The sequence below is a fragment of the Macrotis lagotis genome, chromosome 1, assembly GCF_037893015.1.
Source record: "Macrotis lagotis isolate mMagLag1 chromosome 1, bilby.v1.9.chrom.fasta, whole genome shotgun sequence".
Taxonomy (NCBI): Eukaryota; Metazoa; Chordata; class Mammalia; order Peramelemorphia; family Peramelidae; genus Macrotis; species Macrotis lagotis.
The window spans coordinates 328,433,725-328,452,063 of NC_133658.1; the positions used below are offsets into that span (position 1 = coordinate 328,433,725).

Consider the following 18,339-nt stretch of genomic DNA (forward strand, 5'->3'; position numbering starts at 1 on the left):
AGAATGGTCGGGAAAGGGTAATCTTTCTAAGGCATGAAAGATGCTGTGAGTATAAGCACAAAGATGGAAGAAGGCAGGATAATTATGAGGAAAAGTTTGGTTGAATTTGAACCTATAGGGGAATAGTATTATATAAAGCTGGAAAGTCAGATTGGAACCATGTCATAACATGCCTTGAATGTCAAGATCAGAATTTATTCCAGAGGAAAGTTTTGTAAGTTTTGAGATCAGAGGCATGGTTGCTGAAAATAGTATCCATATGAAGTAGAGAATGTCTGTGCAAGTATCAGGCAGCTGGTAGAGCAGTGGATGAAAAACTTGGCCTGAAGTCAAGTAGAAGCTAATTCAGATTCGACCCAGACCTGCATTTGCTGTGAGACCCTGGGCAAGTCACTTAACTCTGTTTACTTCTGTTTCTTCATCTATAAAATGAACTCAAGAAAGAAATGGAAAAGCATTCCAGAATTACTGAAAAGAAAACCCCAGAGTTACAAAGAGTTTGAGTGTATCTGAAATGACTGAACAACACCAACATTATGGTATATTAGAAAAAATAGACTAAGATTTTTAAGGCTTAGGTTTAAATTATAGCCCAACCATGGGGAAAATCACTTCCTCTTTCTTAGCCTCAGTTTTCTTATCTATAAAATGCGAGGGTCAAGCTATTGTGTAATATAGTTATCTGTATAGTTGTCTTATCCCCCTTAGTCTGCCATCTACTTTATGAGATTTTTCTGTATCAGTATCTTCTACAGAGTCTAATGCTTTAGTTACACTAAGTAAATATTCGCTATTTATTTAAAAGCTTATTTAAACATTTGATTCTTTGAATTTGGAATTAAATCACATGACCCAAATTTTCAACTCTAAATATGCTTTGAAAAAAAGTTGAAATATGACCTGGGTTTAAGTTTCTTCAATTTATGAGATTTAAGACCCTGAAGCAATCATTTAACCTTTCCTTTGGTTCAGTTAGTCATCATGTCTTATATGTGTGTGAGACACTCTGCTGGGAAAAAGTCACGAAAACAAAATATTCTTTTCCTTTAAGGAGCTTTTATTTGAGAAAGAGAGGGACATCAAAGGTTAATATAAGCATAGATAAGAAAATTTCCAATTTATCTGCTATACAAAGGGAGAGGAAGAGGAAAGGAGTACAATAACTGGGCTATCAGGATAGCCACAGGGAACATGGAGGAAGTGGCACATTAATTGAGCCTTGAAATAATCTAGGGATTCTATGAAAGGGAAGTAATGAGAAAATGCATTCTAAGCATGTGGGACAGCATAAGCAAAGGCATGGAGACAGAAGGTAGAATGTCATACATGAGAAGCAGCAAGGAAGCTGTGTGGGCTGGCATGTAGAGTTCACAAAAGTATAATGTGCACTCATCCTTAAAAGATAGGTAAACTCAAGTCAGTTTTTAGGATTTTTTCAGTGCTAATTGGAGAAATTTTGATTTACAGTCTTTTGGAAGTTATGGAACTTCTTGAACAGAGAAATGAAATGATCATGCCTGTGCTTTAAGAAAAAGTAGCCATTTAAAGGATGGATTGGAGTGGAAGAAATTTAAGGCAAGGAAACCAATTAGGAGTCTATTGCAGGAACCCATTGATAGGTGATGAGGGCCAGGTTGTGAAGTTGAGGGAGTCAGATGGTAATGGTTGAAAAGACTTGGCAACTGATTGAATATCGGTGGTGAAAAGAGAGAAGAGTTGAAGATGACTCCCACATTGCCAATGTGGATGATTAGAAAGATAATGGTGTCCTTTGCAGAAACAGAGAAGTTAGGAAGAGGGGAGAAATTTTGGGACAAGATGAGCTCCATTTTGACCATGCTCATTTCAAGATGGTTGTGGGTCATCCAGTTATTAATTAAGCTATTAATGATATGAGTTTGGAACTTGAGAGTGAGAGACACTATAATTAGACATGTATGTGTCATGGTAATTGAATTCATGGAAATTGATGAAACCATCCATCAAAAGTGTAGATAGATAAGAGGACTTAGGACAGAGCAGAGCCCAAAAGTACACTCACATATGAAGGTGCTATGGCTAATGATTGAGCAGTGGAAGCCTGAAACATAAGAGAAGCAGGAGAGGATAAATGTCATAAAAATCTATTAATGGAGTATATTGAGGGAAAGGAATTAATCAACAATAACAGATATTTCAGAGAGGTTATGAGGAGAACAGAGAAGAGGCCATTGGATTTTGCCTTTAAGAAGTTTTTATTAAACTCAAAGCAGCTGTAGAGTTCAGTGGATGTTGGATACCAGCTCATAGGGGTTAAAAAAGGTAAATAAAAGGAGTAGAGGAAAGAAATATTGAAAGATTTTTTTTGTTCAAGTCTGATTGTGAAAACATGAAGAGACAGAACAAATGAGCTTAGGGGATGTTAAATTGAAACTATATTATTTTAAGGATGGAGCAAACCCCATCTCTAAACCATAAAGAACCAGAAGATAGTCTAGATTGAAAATTAGATGAGAGGGATGTGGCATAATTGAATACCAGTTGTCCGAAAGAATGGGTTTAAAGGTTGACCTTACTGAAAAGAAAAATTCTCTTTCATTTATAATGGAAGAGAAAGGAGATGATGTCAATGGCTTTAATGAGCAAGAAAGAGAAAGTTCATGAGGTAATGGTTAGTGTCAGTCTGAAAGTCAAGGAGACCTATATTCCAACTTATCTCAGATACTTACTAGTTATATGAATTTGAGTATATCACTTAACCATTGAGCCTCACTTTGTGTTCTGTAAAATGCAAATAATAATAGCACTTAGAATTGTGAGAATCAAATTAGATAATGCAAGTACATTGTAAAACCTTATTGTTTTTATATAAGGCAAGTTATCTTTATTAATAATTATTTCTCCAGTAAAATATGAGGTGCTGAGCAAGAAGGAGGACATATCCTGTTAGGAGGCTTTGAAAAAGAAGAAACATTTTACAGCAGATGTTGTTTTGCTCCTGGGGAAAGTTAAGTCAATTAGGGAAAAGAAAACAAATACCTTGCTACTGTAAGGACCCAACTGAGATAAGATAACATAAATTTGTAGAGAGCCTATTCAGTATGGTTGTTTGACTGGGAAAACAGCCATCTTTCCACTTGCCCCCCCATCCTTTCTTCTGTTTTGGCCAAAGACCTTCAGTTCTTTCAACAAATCCTCAACTGGCAAGGTTCCAAGTTCTCAACATTGCCCTAGTCCCTCCTCCTCTGGAGTCTCCAGATTGTCAATGTTCTTTTAAATCTTTGATCCAGTTTTTCAGTTCTTGTCCCACTGATGTAAACCTGTGCCTCACTTCTCTTCTGTAAAATGGGAATGATATCTCATCTACAATCAGCTGTTCTGTGTGCCAAAGGTGACAGAATAACATTTGTAAAGTACTTCCATCTCTCTGAGATGATGAGACTTGACAAATCTTACATCAATGTTGCAGCTTGCCTATTTGTAGCCCTTCAAGCAGAGACAAGAGTGACAGTTCCAGACAGGTTTGAAATATTGGATCCATGCCAGAGCATCCTTGCCTGCACACTCTGCTCTGTGTGTTCCAACCATAAGAACAAGCTGCATTATTTTATTTCAAACTGTGCTCAGGGGAAGCCAAGACCTTGTAACTGGAAACTTACCAAGAAGTGAATTCTAACTCTATATTTAGTCTTATGTATTTTTTTTATATGGGTTGTGTAGTGCTGGTCCATCAATACATATATCTTGAACAGGCACTGTGAATGGACAATGAGCTGGGCCCAGAACTGAACAGGAGGAGAAACAACAAGCTCAGTTGCCTTTGGGAGACTGCACAGTACTTTTAATGACCTCAGGCTTTTCCCAGAAACAAGAACCCACTTTTTAAATATCAGTATTCATCTTGGGATGCTATATTACTGCTAGTCATGGAATGCTACCATCTTTAAATAATTAAATTTTGAAGTTACCCAATGAGTAGAGGGGTATGTGTAAAAAGACCTGTAAGCATTTATATTACCAACAAGGGGTTCAATAAAAGAAACAACATAATGAATGCCATCCATGAAAAATGGATTTCCCCAAAAAGTGGACCAGTCACAAAACAGGAGTAAGGGTTAACTGGTCAATTCCCTACTTGTACCATTGATAGCCTAACCATATCAAAAGATCTAGAACAGGTGTGTCCAATGAGTAGTCTACTGGGACACATGTGGCCCTTAAAGTGACATTCTTATTTTATTATTATATTCTTTAGTAATATGGATTACAATGTAGTCACAAATAATTACTCAATTCTATATGTAGTCCTTGTCCAGTTTTTATTGGACAGTGTTCCAGAAGAGCTAAAAGGTTGGATACCTGTGATCTAGAAGAAAGGTCCCAACATATTGAGTGAACCCTCTGTGGAGAGTTTTTGACACAATATGGAACAAGAATCCTTCATGATGAGAAGAAATGGTTGCCTTATGATCTGGGCTTTAGGATGGAGACTGCTCACCTGGGTAATAAAATAGACTCATTGAAATATCAAAGTAGAACCATTTTAAACTAAAATAAACAAGATGAACTTATTGTTCTTTCAAGCATTGTTGGGTTTTTATGCTTATTTTTCAAAGAAAGATAGACTTGTCTTGTTCATGCTTATAATCCTTAGGAAACTTATTCAGCATGGTTGTATGACTGGGAATCAGAGTGTTCAGATATATAAGAAGAAAATTAATCTCCTTTGGAGAAGAGAAAACTCCTCAGGAGGGAGCACTAAAACTAAAGTGGAAGGAGAATTAAGAAGGGAAGAAGGAACTAGGAAGGGCCACACATACCTGAGCTAGGCATCTAGAAGATAAAAGTGAGAATAGGCTTGTGGTAGGCACTGGGGGATAAGGTATAAAAAAATTGAAACAATTGGTACTCTCAGGGAGCTTGCATTGCATATCAAGAGAGATGAGATGAATGAGTGAAAAAGCATTTATGATACCTGTACTGTGTGGAAAACAATGTACTAAGCACTAGGAATACAAAGGGAAAAGAGAAATAGTCCCTGTTTTTAAACAGCTCACATTCTAATAGAGGAGACAGCGCATATAGGGACACTTCAACTGCAGGGTAGATTGGAAATACCAGTCCTTAGGGCACTGCAGTTAAAATAATGCATCATCTTGAATATCCTTCCCATTGATTTAAAAGCACATCAGTTTTTGTTATCAAATCATTGTTTAATGTCAAGGCCCTTTATGAGGAGAACCTTCTTTTCTGTATCTTTAATATCTTTGATCACTGAGGAGGCAAGAAGATGTATCATTGGTGCATCTCCATGGATATGTTCCTCACCATGGCTTCAAGGTAGAATAGAAGAAAGTCCAAAGGTTGGGTTGGAGGGGGCCATTTCTATTTCTGTGACTTTGGGCCATAGGGTATATGTGTACATGTATAAGAAGATACAAAATAAATATAAAATAAATGTGAGGTAGTTAAATACAAAGTAGTTTGAGAGAGGAGACACTATCAATTAGAGTGCTGTATAGGAGGTAGTGTTTAAGTAGCATCTTGCAAGGAGAGATGCTAGAGACAATTGAGGGAATTTTTTTCACCTTTCAGGTATGGCCATTGTGTGAAGAGGAGAGAGAAGGATACAATTTAGATTGTAGAATGGTAGTGGGGGAATAAGTACAATGAATCTGGAAAGATATGATAGGGTCAAATTATGTATTACTTTAAGAACCAAACAGCAGTTTATATTTTATTGTATAGGCAATAAAGAGTTGCTGGAGTTTTTGAATAAGGTAATAATAACTGATTTTCACTTAAAATCACTTTGGCAAATATTTGGAGACTAGATTGAGGTAAGGAGACCAATTAGGAGGCCACTGGAATAATCCAAGTGAGAATTAATGAAGATCTGACTTGAAGTAACAAATATATAATTAGAATATGGCAGATATGAGAAATGTCGAAGTAGTAATGATGTAAAAAGTAAGAACTGATTTTATGGATGTGTGAAGTCAGATGATGGGAATAATTCAGGGCTGTAGCTTGGCAAGAGATGAGATTAGAAATCAGAACAAGGTAGAGGAATTCCAGAATGGAACTGAATTGGTTTGAGATTGGAAAGGGAGTAAAGTGAAACCAGAATAAGAGGTAATGATCTGAGATGAGATTAGAGGATTGTGATGAAGATAAAGAATAGGTTAAGACTAGATAGGAAGAGATGATAGGATAGGAAAACTCTAGTGTCAAAAGAATATGAGAGATTTTGATCATGGGTAGTAGAATATTGTGGATAATATTAAGATCTAGGATCAGTCTGACTCTCCTTGTGTGTAGCCTAGGTAGAATGAAGGAAAAAAATCACAAGATTTGAAGAGATAAAAGAACTGGGACTTAGGGTGAATGGGGGACTCTGCATATGGTAATAAAAACTGTTTTGTACCAGATACCTAAATCTTTTTTTACAGTCTGTGACAATTAGTCATAGGACCTCTTTTTTAAAAATTTATTTAAGGGGCTATGGGGTTAAGTGACTTGCCCAAGGTCACACTTCTAGGCAATTATTAAGTGTCTGAGACCGGACTTAAACTCAGGTCCTTCTGGCTCCAGGACCAGTGCTCTATTCACTGTGCTACCTAGCTGCCCCAGTCAAGACTTCTACTTGAAGTAGGTACATCTTTCTGTGGTTGCTAATTTGAGAAAATATTGTTAGAAAAATTTTTCTTCATGATGCTCAAGTTCCCCTAGCACTTTAAGGTTTAAGAAATACTTTTCTTAATCTTTACAACTAGTCTTTCTGACAAAGGACTCATTTCTAAAATATACAGAAAGCTGAGTCAAATTTTAAAAAAAAAAGCCATTCCCAAATTGACAAATGGTCAAAGGATATGCAAAGGCAATTTCCAGATGAGGAGATCAAAGCAATCCATAGTCATATGAAAAATTGTTCTAAATCATTACTTATTAGAAAAATGCAAATTAAACCTTCTCTGAGGCACCACCTCACACCTCTCAGACTGGCCAATATGACCAGAAAAGACAGTGATCATTGTTGGAAGGGTTATGGGAAATCTGGGACACTAATACATTGTTAGTGGAGCTGTGAACTCATCCAATCTTTCTGGATTTGAAACTATGCACAAAGGGCAACAAAAATATGCATGCCCTTTGATCCAGCTATACCACTACTGGGTCTATACCCTGAAGAGATGATGAAAAAGGATAAAATCATCACTTGTACAAAAATATTCACAGCAGCCCTGTTTGTGGTGGGAAAGAATTGGAAATCAAGTAAATGTCCTTCAATTGGGGAATGGCTTAGCAAACTGTGGTATATGTATGTCATGGAATACTATTGTTCTATTAGAAACCAGAAGGGATGGGAATTCAGGGAATCCTAGGTGGATTTGCATGAACTGATGATGAGCGAGATGAGCAAAACCAGAAAAACATTATATACCCTAACAGCAACATGGGGGTGATGATCAACTTTGATGGACTTTCTCATTCCATCAGTGCAACAATCAGGGACAATTTGGTTCTGACTGCAATGGAGAATACCATCTGTATCCAGAGAAAGAACTGTGGAGTTTGAAGAAAGACCAAGGACTATTACCTTTAATGTAGGAAAAAAACTGATAACTTATTATCTGATCTTGCTCTTATACTTTATGTTTCTTCCTTAAGGATATGATTTATCTCTCATCACATTCAATTTGGATCAATGTATATACCATGGAAAAGACTGGCAAATTGCCTTCTGTTGGGGGGGGTGAGGGGAGGGAAATAAGATTAGGGAGAAAATTGTAAAATTCAAAAATTCTTTTCTTCCTTCAAAGAGCTAAATATCAATCATTGTCTCCTGATTTCAAGTCTAAGTCTTTTCCCTCTTAATTCTGCCACCCCTTGGTTTCAGCAAGCTGAACTCTCTCTCTGAACATATCCCTGTTGATCATAGTGCTGATGTCAATAACCAAGGAGAAAAAGATTGATCCTTCCCTGACTAGAACTTGGACACTGATTGTCTTTTGATGACCTTAAAAGTGTCATTTTCCTTCTCATAGTCCCAGTTTCCTCATTTATAAGACAGAACAATGCTTTGGACCTCTTCTTTCCTCTTTCAAAGAGTAGAAAATCCTTTGTAAATTGCAAAACATTTTAGATGTGGAAACATTTTGCTAAAATAAGTTCTGACTGCCAAAGATACCTGATTTTCATCATGTTAACTGTGAGGCATCAGGGAGGAACTAGTAAAAGGCCTGGTCTTGACAAGTAACTTTCAGAACTGAGCATCCAGCTGATCCTTGTTTAACCAACCTTGGGGATACTTTTAGCTGAGCTTGGCTTGGCTGTCACATTTTACGTAAATGTCCTTCTGTCAGCAAAATGCTAGTTAATAGCTTCCAAAGGAATCAAAGTTCTCTTGAGACCAGGCTACTCAGAAACTAGAGAAACATAAGAAAATAAAGAGTTTGGCATTTGTTCTTCCCTGTCCATCTTCCCAAAGTAATTACAGTTCATTTTGAACAAGAGTTTATATTTTCTTCTGTCAGAAAGACACTATGGTCTCTGTCAAATCAACATAGACTTTGTGTATTTTTGACTTTTTAGAAATGTGACATTTTAGAAGACAAAAGATCAATTCTGATAGAGCCAATTTGTCAAATTCCAATGAATAATTCTTATATTTTAGTTATGTTTTATGTATCTCCCTTACTAGACTGTGATCTCCATTAGAGTAGGAATCATATTCATCTTATTTCAAATCACCTAACAATAATAAATTCTATACTTTAAAATTTTATGATCATATTCTCAGTTTTGATGTACCTATAGCCAATGTAAATCATAGCTCTTTCAAACCTTAGTAACCAACTTCATGAGTTACTGTGGCTGAAATAATTCATCATTTCAGGGCCGTTTTCTTGACAATGATAATCTCAATACTTAGCTAGACTGAATCTTGGAGAGATACATAGATAAACAGTCTGTCTTCAGGACTATACTTCAAAACTTCAGTTTGGTGAGATTTACAAGAGCTTCTGCTTAGCTAGAACAGAGTACTAATTACCTGTAATTGCAAAGAACTTAGTCTCTTCCCCATACTACCCTGTGAGGTAGGGCCTGTTATTATCCCAGTTTTACAAATGGCGAAGCTTAGAAAGCTTGAATGATTTGCCTTCTAACACTTAGTCATAAAGCATTTATTAAGCACAAGTAATAAGGATACAAAGGAAGACAAATATTTGGTCTCTGCTGTTGAGGAACTAACTTTGTAATGGGTGAGATGATGGGCAGTTTAAGTATAGCAGATGTATGAAGGGAAAGGACCAGCCAGAGCAGGGGTGGGGGTAGACAGGATGTGCCCAGGAAAACCATCCAACAGAAAGTGGGATTTAAGCTTAGTGCTGAAAGAAGCCAGGGGACCCTGAGCTGGAGGGGAGTGGCATGGAGATCCTCCTAACAAGTGTACAGAACTGGAGATGTGATATTGTGTGGAAGAAGTAAGAGCCAGCATAGAGCAGTGGCATCAAACTCCAATAGAAACAGGTCCCTGCTGGCCACATACAAACTTGGAAAACCACAAATTATATTATCTGTGTTGTATTGTGTTTTTATTTATTTTCTTAAGCATTTCCCAATTCTATTTTAATCGAGTTCAGTCTCAGAATTTTTGCCAAAGCATGTGTAAGCTTGACCCCTCTGGTGCAGAGTGCCTGGGAATGGGGGAAGTGTAGAAAGACTAGACAGGCAGGAAGTGAATGGAAGAGCTTGACATTGCCCCCATCCCCACCCCCAACCCAGGGCAGATGAGCTAGCCTCCCTGAAGTCAGAGCCCTCCAAGAGAGACAGGAATCAGCATGTGCCAGGTTAATCAAGCCACCTTAACTGCTACCTCTCCTTAGGTCCCAGTGGAAATAACCTAAGACGTTGAGTCCAAGAACCCCAGGATGAGCAGAGACCACTGGCTCTGCTTGCAGCCCAGGCTCTACATCCATCATCCAAGGAAACAAACCCTGTGAAAATGGAATCTGGTGACTGCTTCTGCAGGTGTGACAGCCCCTGCCATAGCTATTCAAGACCCAAGATAAGAAAGTCCTTACCATCAAAATCATTTGTATTGTCAGATGGTTGTTCCTTTAAAGCCAATTTAGTTTCCTTTATTGAGATTAGATTTAAAAAAAAAACTCAATTTGGTTGTTTTGTTAGTTTGGATAGTTTGTATTTTTGAAGGAACTGGCCTCTTTAATTAGATATTTAAAGTTAGGATAATAGAATTCATGTCCCAGATTCACCTCTTCCTTGCTCAGTGACTTGATTATTATTATTATTACACAGAAACTTTATATTTATAGCAATAATAACATATATCTAGTGCTTATTATGTACAACTTTGCTAAGTGTTTTACAACTAACTCATTTCATATCATTTTTAATATGTTCATTTATAACATGGGAATCTTTATACTTTTACCTACATCAAAATCTTAAAATTTGAGGTAAGGGACTACAGCTTGCAACTAGTTCAACATGTACCCAAAAGTGAGTCCCCAGTAGAACACATCTGACAAATGACCATCCAGATGTATTGTGAAACTACTTTGTAAGCCATAAAATGCTGTTGTGCCAATTGGATGAAAGATTTTGATAATTATTTGTCTATGTCTTTATTATATCTGGTTTATTTTTTATGATCAAGTAATTGATTCATAGTATTTATGTATGTATACATGGTATTTATATATGTGATATATAATATATATTATATATATATATATAGATTTACTTTTAATTCTCCTTTATTCTTTTAGCTCTCTGACTTGTCATTTTTAGTAAATATAAATCTACTTCCTTATTGAAACAACTGATAATGTAATTAATCTTTGAAAAGAATTCATATTATTTATAAAATCTATAGAAATATGAGCTAATGTTATTATGATTATTAATATTATTGAATTCTCCATTGAAGTCCTCTCATATATCATCAAGGTATGGAGGAAACCATAGGTGCTCACAAAGGCTATACCCACAGGCTTTGACAGGCCCTGTGAAGCTGGAAAAACCTTGAATAGTAATCTGATTATGAACTCTTAAGTTCTTTCTCCAAGGACCAGCAGGCCTAACTAAGTATGAGGAAGCTCATCACGGAAGAGTTGGGCACTTGGTAGAGAGGAAGCTGGGTGTGGGAGATTGTCCATAGCAACTTATGAAACCATTCACTAAGACATGAAGGAAATGCATTCTACACCATTCTACAAGGTACTCTCACCTTAATGGAATCACAGATCTTCTGAAGTATTTTATTCATCTATCATTTTAGTACAGTGTGAACAGTAGTACAAAATTAATAGCATTATTGGTATTAGTGTCACTCCTCTCTAGTAGAATCTGGTTTATGGGGTCACTGTAAGGATGTAAGACTATTTTTGCAAACTTTAAAGCACAGTGTTAAAAATCAGCTAGTTGTTGATGTGTCTAAAGCTTTTAAACTTGCTTCTTTTCTTCTATTTAAATTTTGTATTGCTCAATCTGTGACCTGATTTTGGTTTCTGATATTTGTGTTGTGTTTTCTTTTTTGTTTTGTTTTTTGCAGTTAACTGCCTGTATCCATGGATCTGCCGCTATGCTCTACCCGATGTTCTGGCAACATGTTTACATCCCAGTTTTGCCCCCACATCTGTTAGACTACTGCTGGTAAGGTGGCATCTGCTCTTTATCATCATCTAAGGTTTCATGGTTTTGATAATGGTAGGGACTAAGTAGAGTTTGAGGTCCCCTAGCATTCATAATCTACAAGAATTCTTTGCCCCCTTGAGACATTGGAGGAAGAATTTAATTAGGACTCCATCTCTTTTGTCCAAGAACAAGCCTTGATCAATGTGAAGAAGACCTTCACTAGAGGACTGAGATATTATCTATGTACAATCATGTTAAACATATTTTCACATTAGTCATGTTGTGAAATAAGAATCGGAACAAAAAGGAAAGACCCCAAGGAATAAAAACTAATAAAAAAGTAAAAATAGTGTACTTTGATCAGCATTCAAAGCTATGGTTCTTTCTCTGAGTATGGTTAGCATTTTCCATCACAAATCTTTTGGAATTGTTTTGGATCATTATATTGCTGAAAAGAGAAGTATATCATAGTTGGGCATCATATAAAGCTGCTATTACTGTGCATAATGTTCTCCTGTTTGTGCTCACTTCATTTAGCATCACTTCATGTAAGCCTTTTGAGGTTTTTCTGAAATCCATTTGCACATCATTTGTTATAGCACAATAGGGTTTCATTACATTCATTTACTAGCCATTTCCCAATTGATGGGCATCCCCTCAATTAGCAATTCTTTGCCATCACAAAAAGAACTGCTTTAAATACATGTGGATCCTTTTGCCTTTTTTATAATCTCTGGGATGTAAACTTAGTAGTGGTATTACTGGATCAAAGAGTATACACAGTTTAATAGACCTTTGGGCATAGTTCCAAATTGTTCTCCAGAATGCTTAGATCCAGTTTACAACTCCACCAACAATGCATTAGTGTCCCAGTTTTCCCACATTTTCTCTAACATATATCATTTTCCTTTTCTTCCACATTAGCCAATATGATAGGTCTGAGAGGTAGTACCTCAGAATTTTTATAATTTTCATTTCTCTAATCAATAGTGTTTTAAAGTACTTTTTCATATGACTATAGATAGCTTTAATTTCTTCATCTGCAAAGTGCCTTTGACCATTTATCAATTGGGGAATGACTTGTATTCCTATAAATTTGACTCAGTTCTCTATATATTTGAAAAATGAGGGTTTTATCAGAAAAACTGGCTTTAAAAATTGTCTCCCAGATTTCTGCATTCTTTCTAATCTTGGTTGCTTTGGTTTAGTTTGTGCAAAACTTATTTAATCTAAGGTAATCAAAATTATGTTTTGATTACCATTGTTTAGGTCTGACTATTTGTATGAAAAGTGTTTTATAATTGTGTTCATATAGTTCCTGGTTTTGTCTTGGCAGGTGGACCCCCAAGTATTTTATGTTTTCTGTAGTTACATTAAATGCATTTTCTCTTTCTATCTCTTGTGCTGGGTTTTGTTGGTGACATATAGAAATGTTGATGACTTTATGTGGGTTTATTTTGTATTCTGCAATTTTGGTGAAGTTGTTAATTGTTTCTAGTAGTTTTTTGGTCTTTCTAATTAATTTTTTCACACTACTACATTAGTCTTATAAAAGTAAACATGACCCCCCCCCCCAACGAAAGAAAGAATAAACTCAGGAAAAAAAAGTTAGAGAAAAGAAAGTGTGCTTCAGTGAGTATTCAGATACCATCAACTCTACCTTTGGGATGGAAAGCATTCTTTATCATAAGTCTATCAGAGAAATTGCTTCAATATTTTTTCCCCACAGTTGCTAGCTGTATTTCCCTCCATCCTATTCTTCCCCACCCCCATTTATTCTGTTCTCTCTTTTCATCATGTCATTCCTCAAAAGTGTGTTATATCTGAATACGCTCTTCCATAATCTTCCCTTTCTTCTAGTACCTACACATCCCCTTCACCTCCCCCTGTCCCCTTTCTCTCATTCCTTTCCTCTCCTAATTTCCTCTAGGGTAAGACACCCAATTGAGTATGTATTTTATTTCCTCTCTGAGCCACTTCTGATGAGAATGAAAGCTCACTCCTTCTCTCCTCACCATCCCCCCTTCCAGTCCATTGCAAAAGCTTTTTCTTTCCTCTTTTATGTGAAATAGCTTAGCCCATTCCAACTCTCCTTTCCTTTCTTGCCCATTAACTTCATCTTTATGATACATTATACCTTCATGTTTAGTTTCCACCTAACTATATATGCTGCTCCTAATTGTCCTAATAAATGAGAACATTCATATGAGTTACCAATATAATCTTCCCATGCAGGAATACAAGCAGTTCAACATCATTAAATCCCTCTTCATTTGCCTTTCCTGTTCATCCTCTCCATGTTTTACCTGAGTCCTGTACTTAAAGATCAAAGTTCTGTTCATCTCTGGTCATTTCATTTGAAATTCATTTGAACATTTGAAAGTTCCCAGTTTCATTGAATGTCCTTTTGTTCCCCTGATAGAGGATGTTCATTTTTGCTAGGTAGTTGTTTCTCAGTTGTAAACCAAGCTCTTTTGCTTTCCAGAATATCATATTTGAAGCCCTATGAGCCCTTAATGTAGAGGGTGCCAAATCCTGTGTAATCCTGACTGTAGTTTCACAATATTTGAATTGTTTCTTTCTGGTGGCTTGTAGTATTTTCTCCTTAACTTGGGAGTTTGGTTATAATATTCCTAGGAGTTTTTATTTTGAGATTTCTTTCAGGAGATAATGAAGTAAATTCCCCCAGTTTCTATTTTACTCTCTGCTTCTAGGATGTCAGGGCAATTTTCCTGGAGAATTTCTTAGCAAATGAAGTCTAGGCTCTTTTCCTGGTCATGACTTTCAGGTAGCCCAATAATTTTTAAATTATCTCCTCTGGATCTGTTTTTACAGATCAGTTGTTTTCCAATGAGATATTTCACATTTTCTTTTAATTTTTCATTCTTTTGTTAATTTGTCTTATAGTTTCTTTATTTCTCACAAAATCATCAGCTTCCCTTAGTTCCATTTTACATGTGTAGGAATTACATTTTATATTTGAAGGAAAACTCCATTCCTATGCTTTCTGATATTTTTAATAGGAATGGGTGCTGTATTTGCTCAAAAGCTTTTTCCTGTATCTGTTAAGATAATCATATGATTTCTGCTAGTTTTGTTATTGATATGGTCAATTTTACTGATAGTTTTCATAATAGTGAACCAGTCCTGCATTCCTGGTTGAAGTCCTACCTGCTCATAGTGCATTATTCCTGTGATAAATTGTTAATATTCTATTTAAAATTGTTGATATTTTATTTAAAATTTCTATATCGATATTCATTAGGGAAATTGATCAATAATTTCTTTTTCTGTTTTGGCTCTTCCTGGTTTAGGTATTAACATCATATTTGTTTCATAAAAAGAATTTGGTAGGAATCCTTCTTTGCTTATTTTTCCAAATAATTTATATAGTATTCTAATCAATTGTTCTTTAAATATTTGATAGAATTCACTTGTAAATTCATCTGGCCCTGAAGATTTTTTTACAGAGTTCATTGATGGAATGTTCAATTTCTTTTTCTAAAATGAGGTTATTTAGGAATTTCAATTTCTCTTCTGTTAATCTCAACAAGGTTTATTTTTTTGTAAATATGCATCTATTTCACTTAGTGTGTCAGATTTCTTGGCATACAGTTGGGCAAAATAGCTCTAATTATTTCTTTAATTTTCTCTTTGTTGGTGGTGTATTCCCCCTTTCCTTTTTGATACTGATAATTTGGTTTTCTTCTTCCCTTTCTTTTAAAAAACAAATTAACCAAAGATTTATCTATTTTATTTTGTTTATTTCTTCAGATCAGCTCTTATTTTTATTTATTCAATAGATTTCTTATTTTCAATTTTATTAATATTTCCTTTTATTTCCAGAATTTCTAATTTGATATTTAATTTGTTCTTTTTCTAGCTTTTTTTTTATATGCCCAATTCATTGATCTCTTCTTTCTTTAATTTATTCATGTAAGCCTTTAGAGATATAAAATGTCCTTAAGAACTGCTTTGGTTGCATGCCATAAGTTTTTCTTATTAGTTTTGTTCTCTTTGATTAAATAATTGATTGTTTCTATGATTTGATGTTTGACTCATTCATTCTTTAGGATTACATTATTTAGTTTCCTTTTTATTTTGTCTAACTTTCCATGGCCCTTTAATACTTGTAATTTTTATTACATCAGAAAAGAAATCATTTAGTATTTCTGTCTTTCTGCATTTGATTGTGAGGTTTTTTATAGCCTAATATATGGTCAGTTTTTGTGTAGATGCCATGTACTGCTGAGAAAAAGTTTTCCTTTCTATTCCCATTCATTGAGTGTCTGAGGCCGGATTTGGACCCGGGTGCTTCTGGCTCAAGGGCCAATGCTCTGTCTGCTACCCAGCCACCCCTATTATTATTATTATTACTATTTTATTTTATTTTATTTTGGTTTTTCTTCTTTTTGGTTTTTGCAGGGCAGTGGGGATCGGGTGGCTTGCATGTCACATGGCTGGGTGATTATTGGGTGTACAGGGCTGGACCTGGGCTCGGGTGATTGTGGTTCCAGGGCTGGTGCTTCGTCCATTGTGCCACCTGGCCATACCTACAATTATTACTATTATTTTTTTTATTTTAATTTTTTTTCTCTCCCCTTTACTTTATCACTCAAGCAAGTCTATATTCATGAGGGGGAGGGGGTATTTTGTTTACTCTTAAACAAGAATATTTTATTAATGTAAAAAATACATTTGTACAAAATGAGAATTTAAAAAAAAATAAATAAAAGGTATGTCTCATTGAGACTGGGGGTTGGAAAGAAGCTGCAGCTGCAGCTCAACCCAGTCCAGCCCAGCCCAGAGATCACCAGCAACAGCTTGAAGGGGCTGCAAGAGAACTTCGTTACACCATAGTGAGTATGGAGTGAGGCGCACCGGCTGCAAAACCTGTAGGGAGAATCGGGGGAAACCAAACCGCACCTCCAGAACACAGCCCACAGATGGTAGGGGGGAGCAGGGGAAACAGAGCAGAAATCTCACTGCTCTCCCTGGGACAGGACTCTGCTGTTTGGCCACACTCAGGTCCAGGTTGCAGTTTGACCTTCCATACTAAGATAGCAGAGCTCCTCCTCACAGCTCCAGAGCAGAGGAGAGTGAATGTGGTCATCCACATATCAAAGCACAGACAAGAAAGTATATGCCCTTGGAGGAATAAAGGTCCCAGTTGGAGGTACCAAAAAATCCCCTAAAGCGTGTGTCCCAATAATACTCAAAAGCTCAGGAAGCACCCCAAAACCAGACACAGGCTGGATAAATGAGTAAACAGAGAAAAAAGAGGAACATCATTGAAAAATCCATTGTCTATGATCCCAAGAATCCTCCTCAGTTTGATAATGAGGAAGTACAAGCTTCTGAGTCTAAAGACTCCATGAAATACGGAAGTTGGGCTCAGACAGTGACAGAGCTCAAAATTTGCAAATCAAGTAAGGGAGATAGAAGAAAAATTGGGGAAAGAAATGAGAGACATGCAGAAAAAAATATGCAAAAGAAGTCATCTTAATCAAGGAGATCTGAAAAAATGCTAAAGAAAGTAACATGTTAAAAACCAGCATAGGCCAAATGGATGAAAACAGTTCAAAAAGTTATTGAGAAGAAGAATGCTTTAAAAAGCAGAATTGGCCAGATGGAAAAAAGAGATAAGAAAGCTCTCTGAGGAAAACACATCCTTTAGATGCAGAATGGAGCTAAAGGAAGCTGATGACTTTACGAGAAGTCAAGACAATGTGAAACATCTCATTGAAAAAATAACTGATCTGGGAAACAGAATCGAGAATGATAATTTAAAAATTATTGGGATTCCTGAAAGTCATGATCAGGAAAAGAGCCTTGACCTCATTTTTAAAAAAAATCCTATAGGGAAATTGCCTTGGCAACCTAGAAACAGAGGGCAAAATAGAATTTGAGAGAATCTGCTGATCTCCCTCGGAAAGACACCCCCCCCCCCAAAAAAAGAAACAACCCCAAGGAATATTATAGCCAAGTTCCAGAAGTCCCAAGTCAAATACTACAAGCAGCCAGAAGGACAGTTGTAGTCAGGATCACACAGGACATAGCAGCAACTGCATTAAGAGCTTGTAGGGCTTGGAATATAATATTCTGGAAGGCAAAAGAGCTTCAATCGAGAGTCAACCACCCAGCAAAACTGAACATCCTCTTCCAGGGGAAAAGATGGACTTTCAATGAACCAGGGAAATTTCAAATGTTCCTGTTGAAACAACTAAAGCTGAACAGAAAGTTTGACCTTCAAATACAGGACTCAGGTGAAACATAGAGAGTGGAGGAGAAGGGCAAAATATGAGGGACTTAATGATGATGAACTGCTTGTATTCCTGCATAGAAAAATTATACTGATAATACTCATATGAAATTTCTCATTTAATAGAGCAGGTAGAAGGAGCTTTTATAGATGCAGCACAGGAGAGAGATGAATTCCAAAGATATAATATATTGTAAAAATGGAGTTAATGGCTAAAAGGGAAATACATTGAGAGTAAGATATTTCATATAAAAGATATTTTTTAATTTTATTTTTTTACAATGAGCTTTCACAATGACATGGGAGGGGGAAAGGCGAGGGGGAATGAGGGAACCTTCACTCCCATCAGAAATGGCTCAGAGAGGAAACAGCATACACACTCAATTGGGTATAGGCATCTAGAGTAAAAAGGAGAGAAACGGGAAAGAGAAGGC

At 36.2% G+C, this 18,339-nt stretch overlaps 1 protein-coding gene across 8 annotated transcripts in view; it reads left to right on the forward strand.

Moving 5' to 3' along the window:
• Positions 1-18,339, forward strand: part of DENND1A (DENN domain containing 1A) — a 709,454-nt gene that overhangs the window by 371,745 nt on the left and 319,370 nt on the right. For all 8 annotated transcript variants that reach the window (XM_074211609.1, XM_074211608.1, XM_074211610.1 and 5 more), the window contains exon 10: positions 11,561-11,661. In XM_074211609.1, coding sequence (XP_074067710.1) covers positions 11,561-11,661 — 101 coding nt within the window. The remainder of the gene's footprint in view (positions 1-11,560; positions 11,662-18,339) is intronic.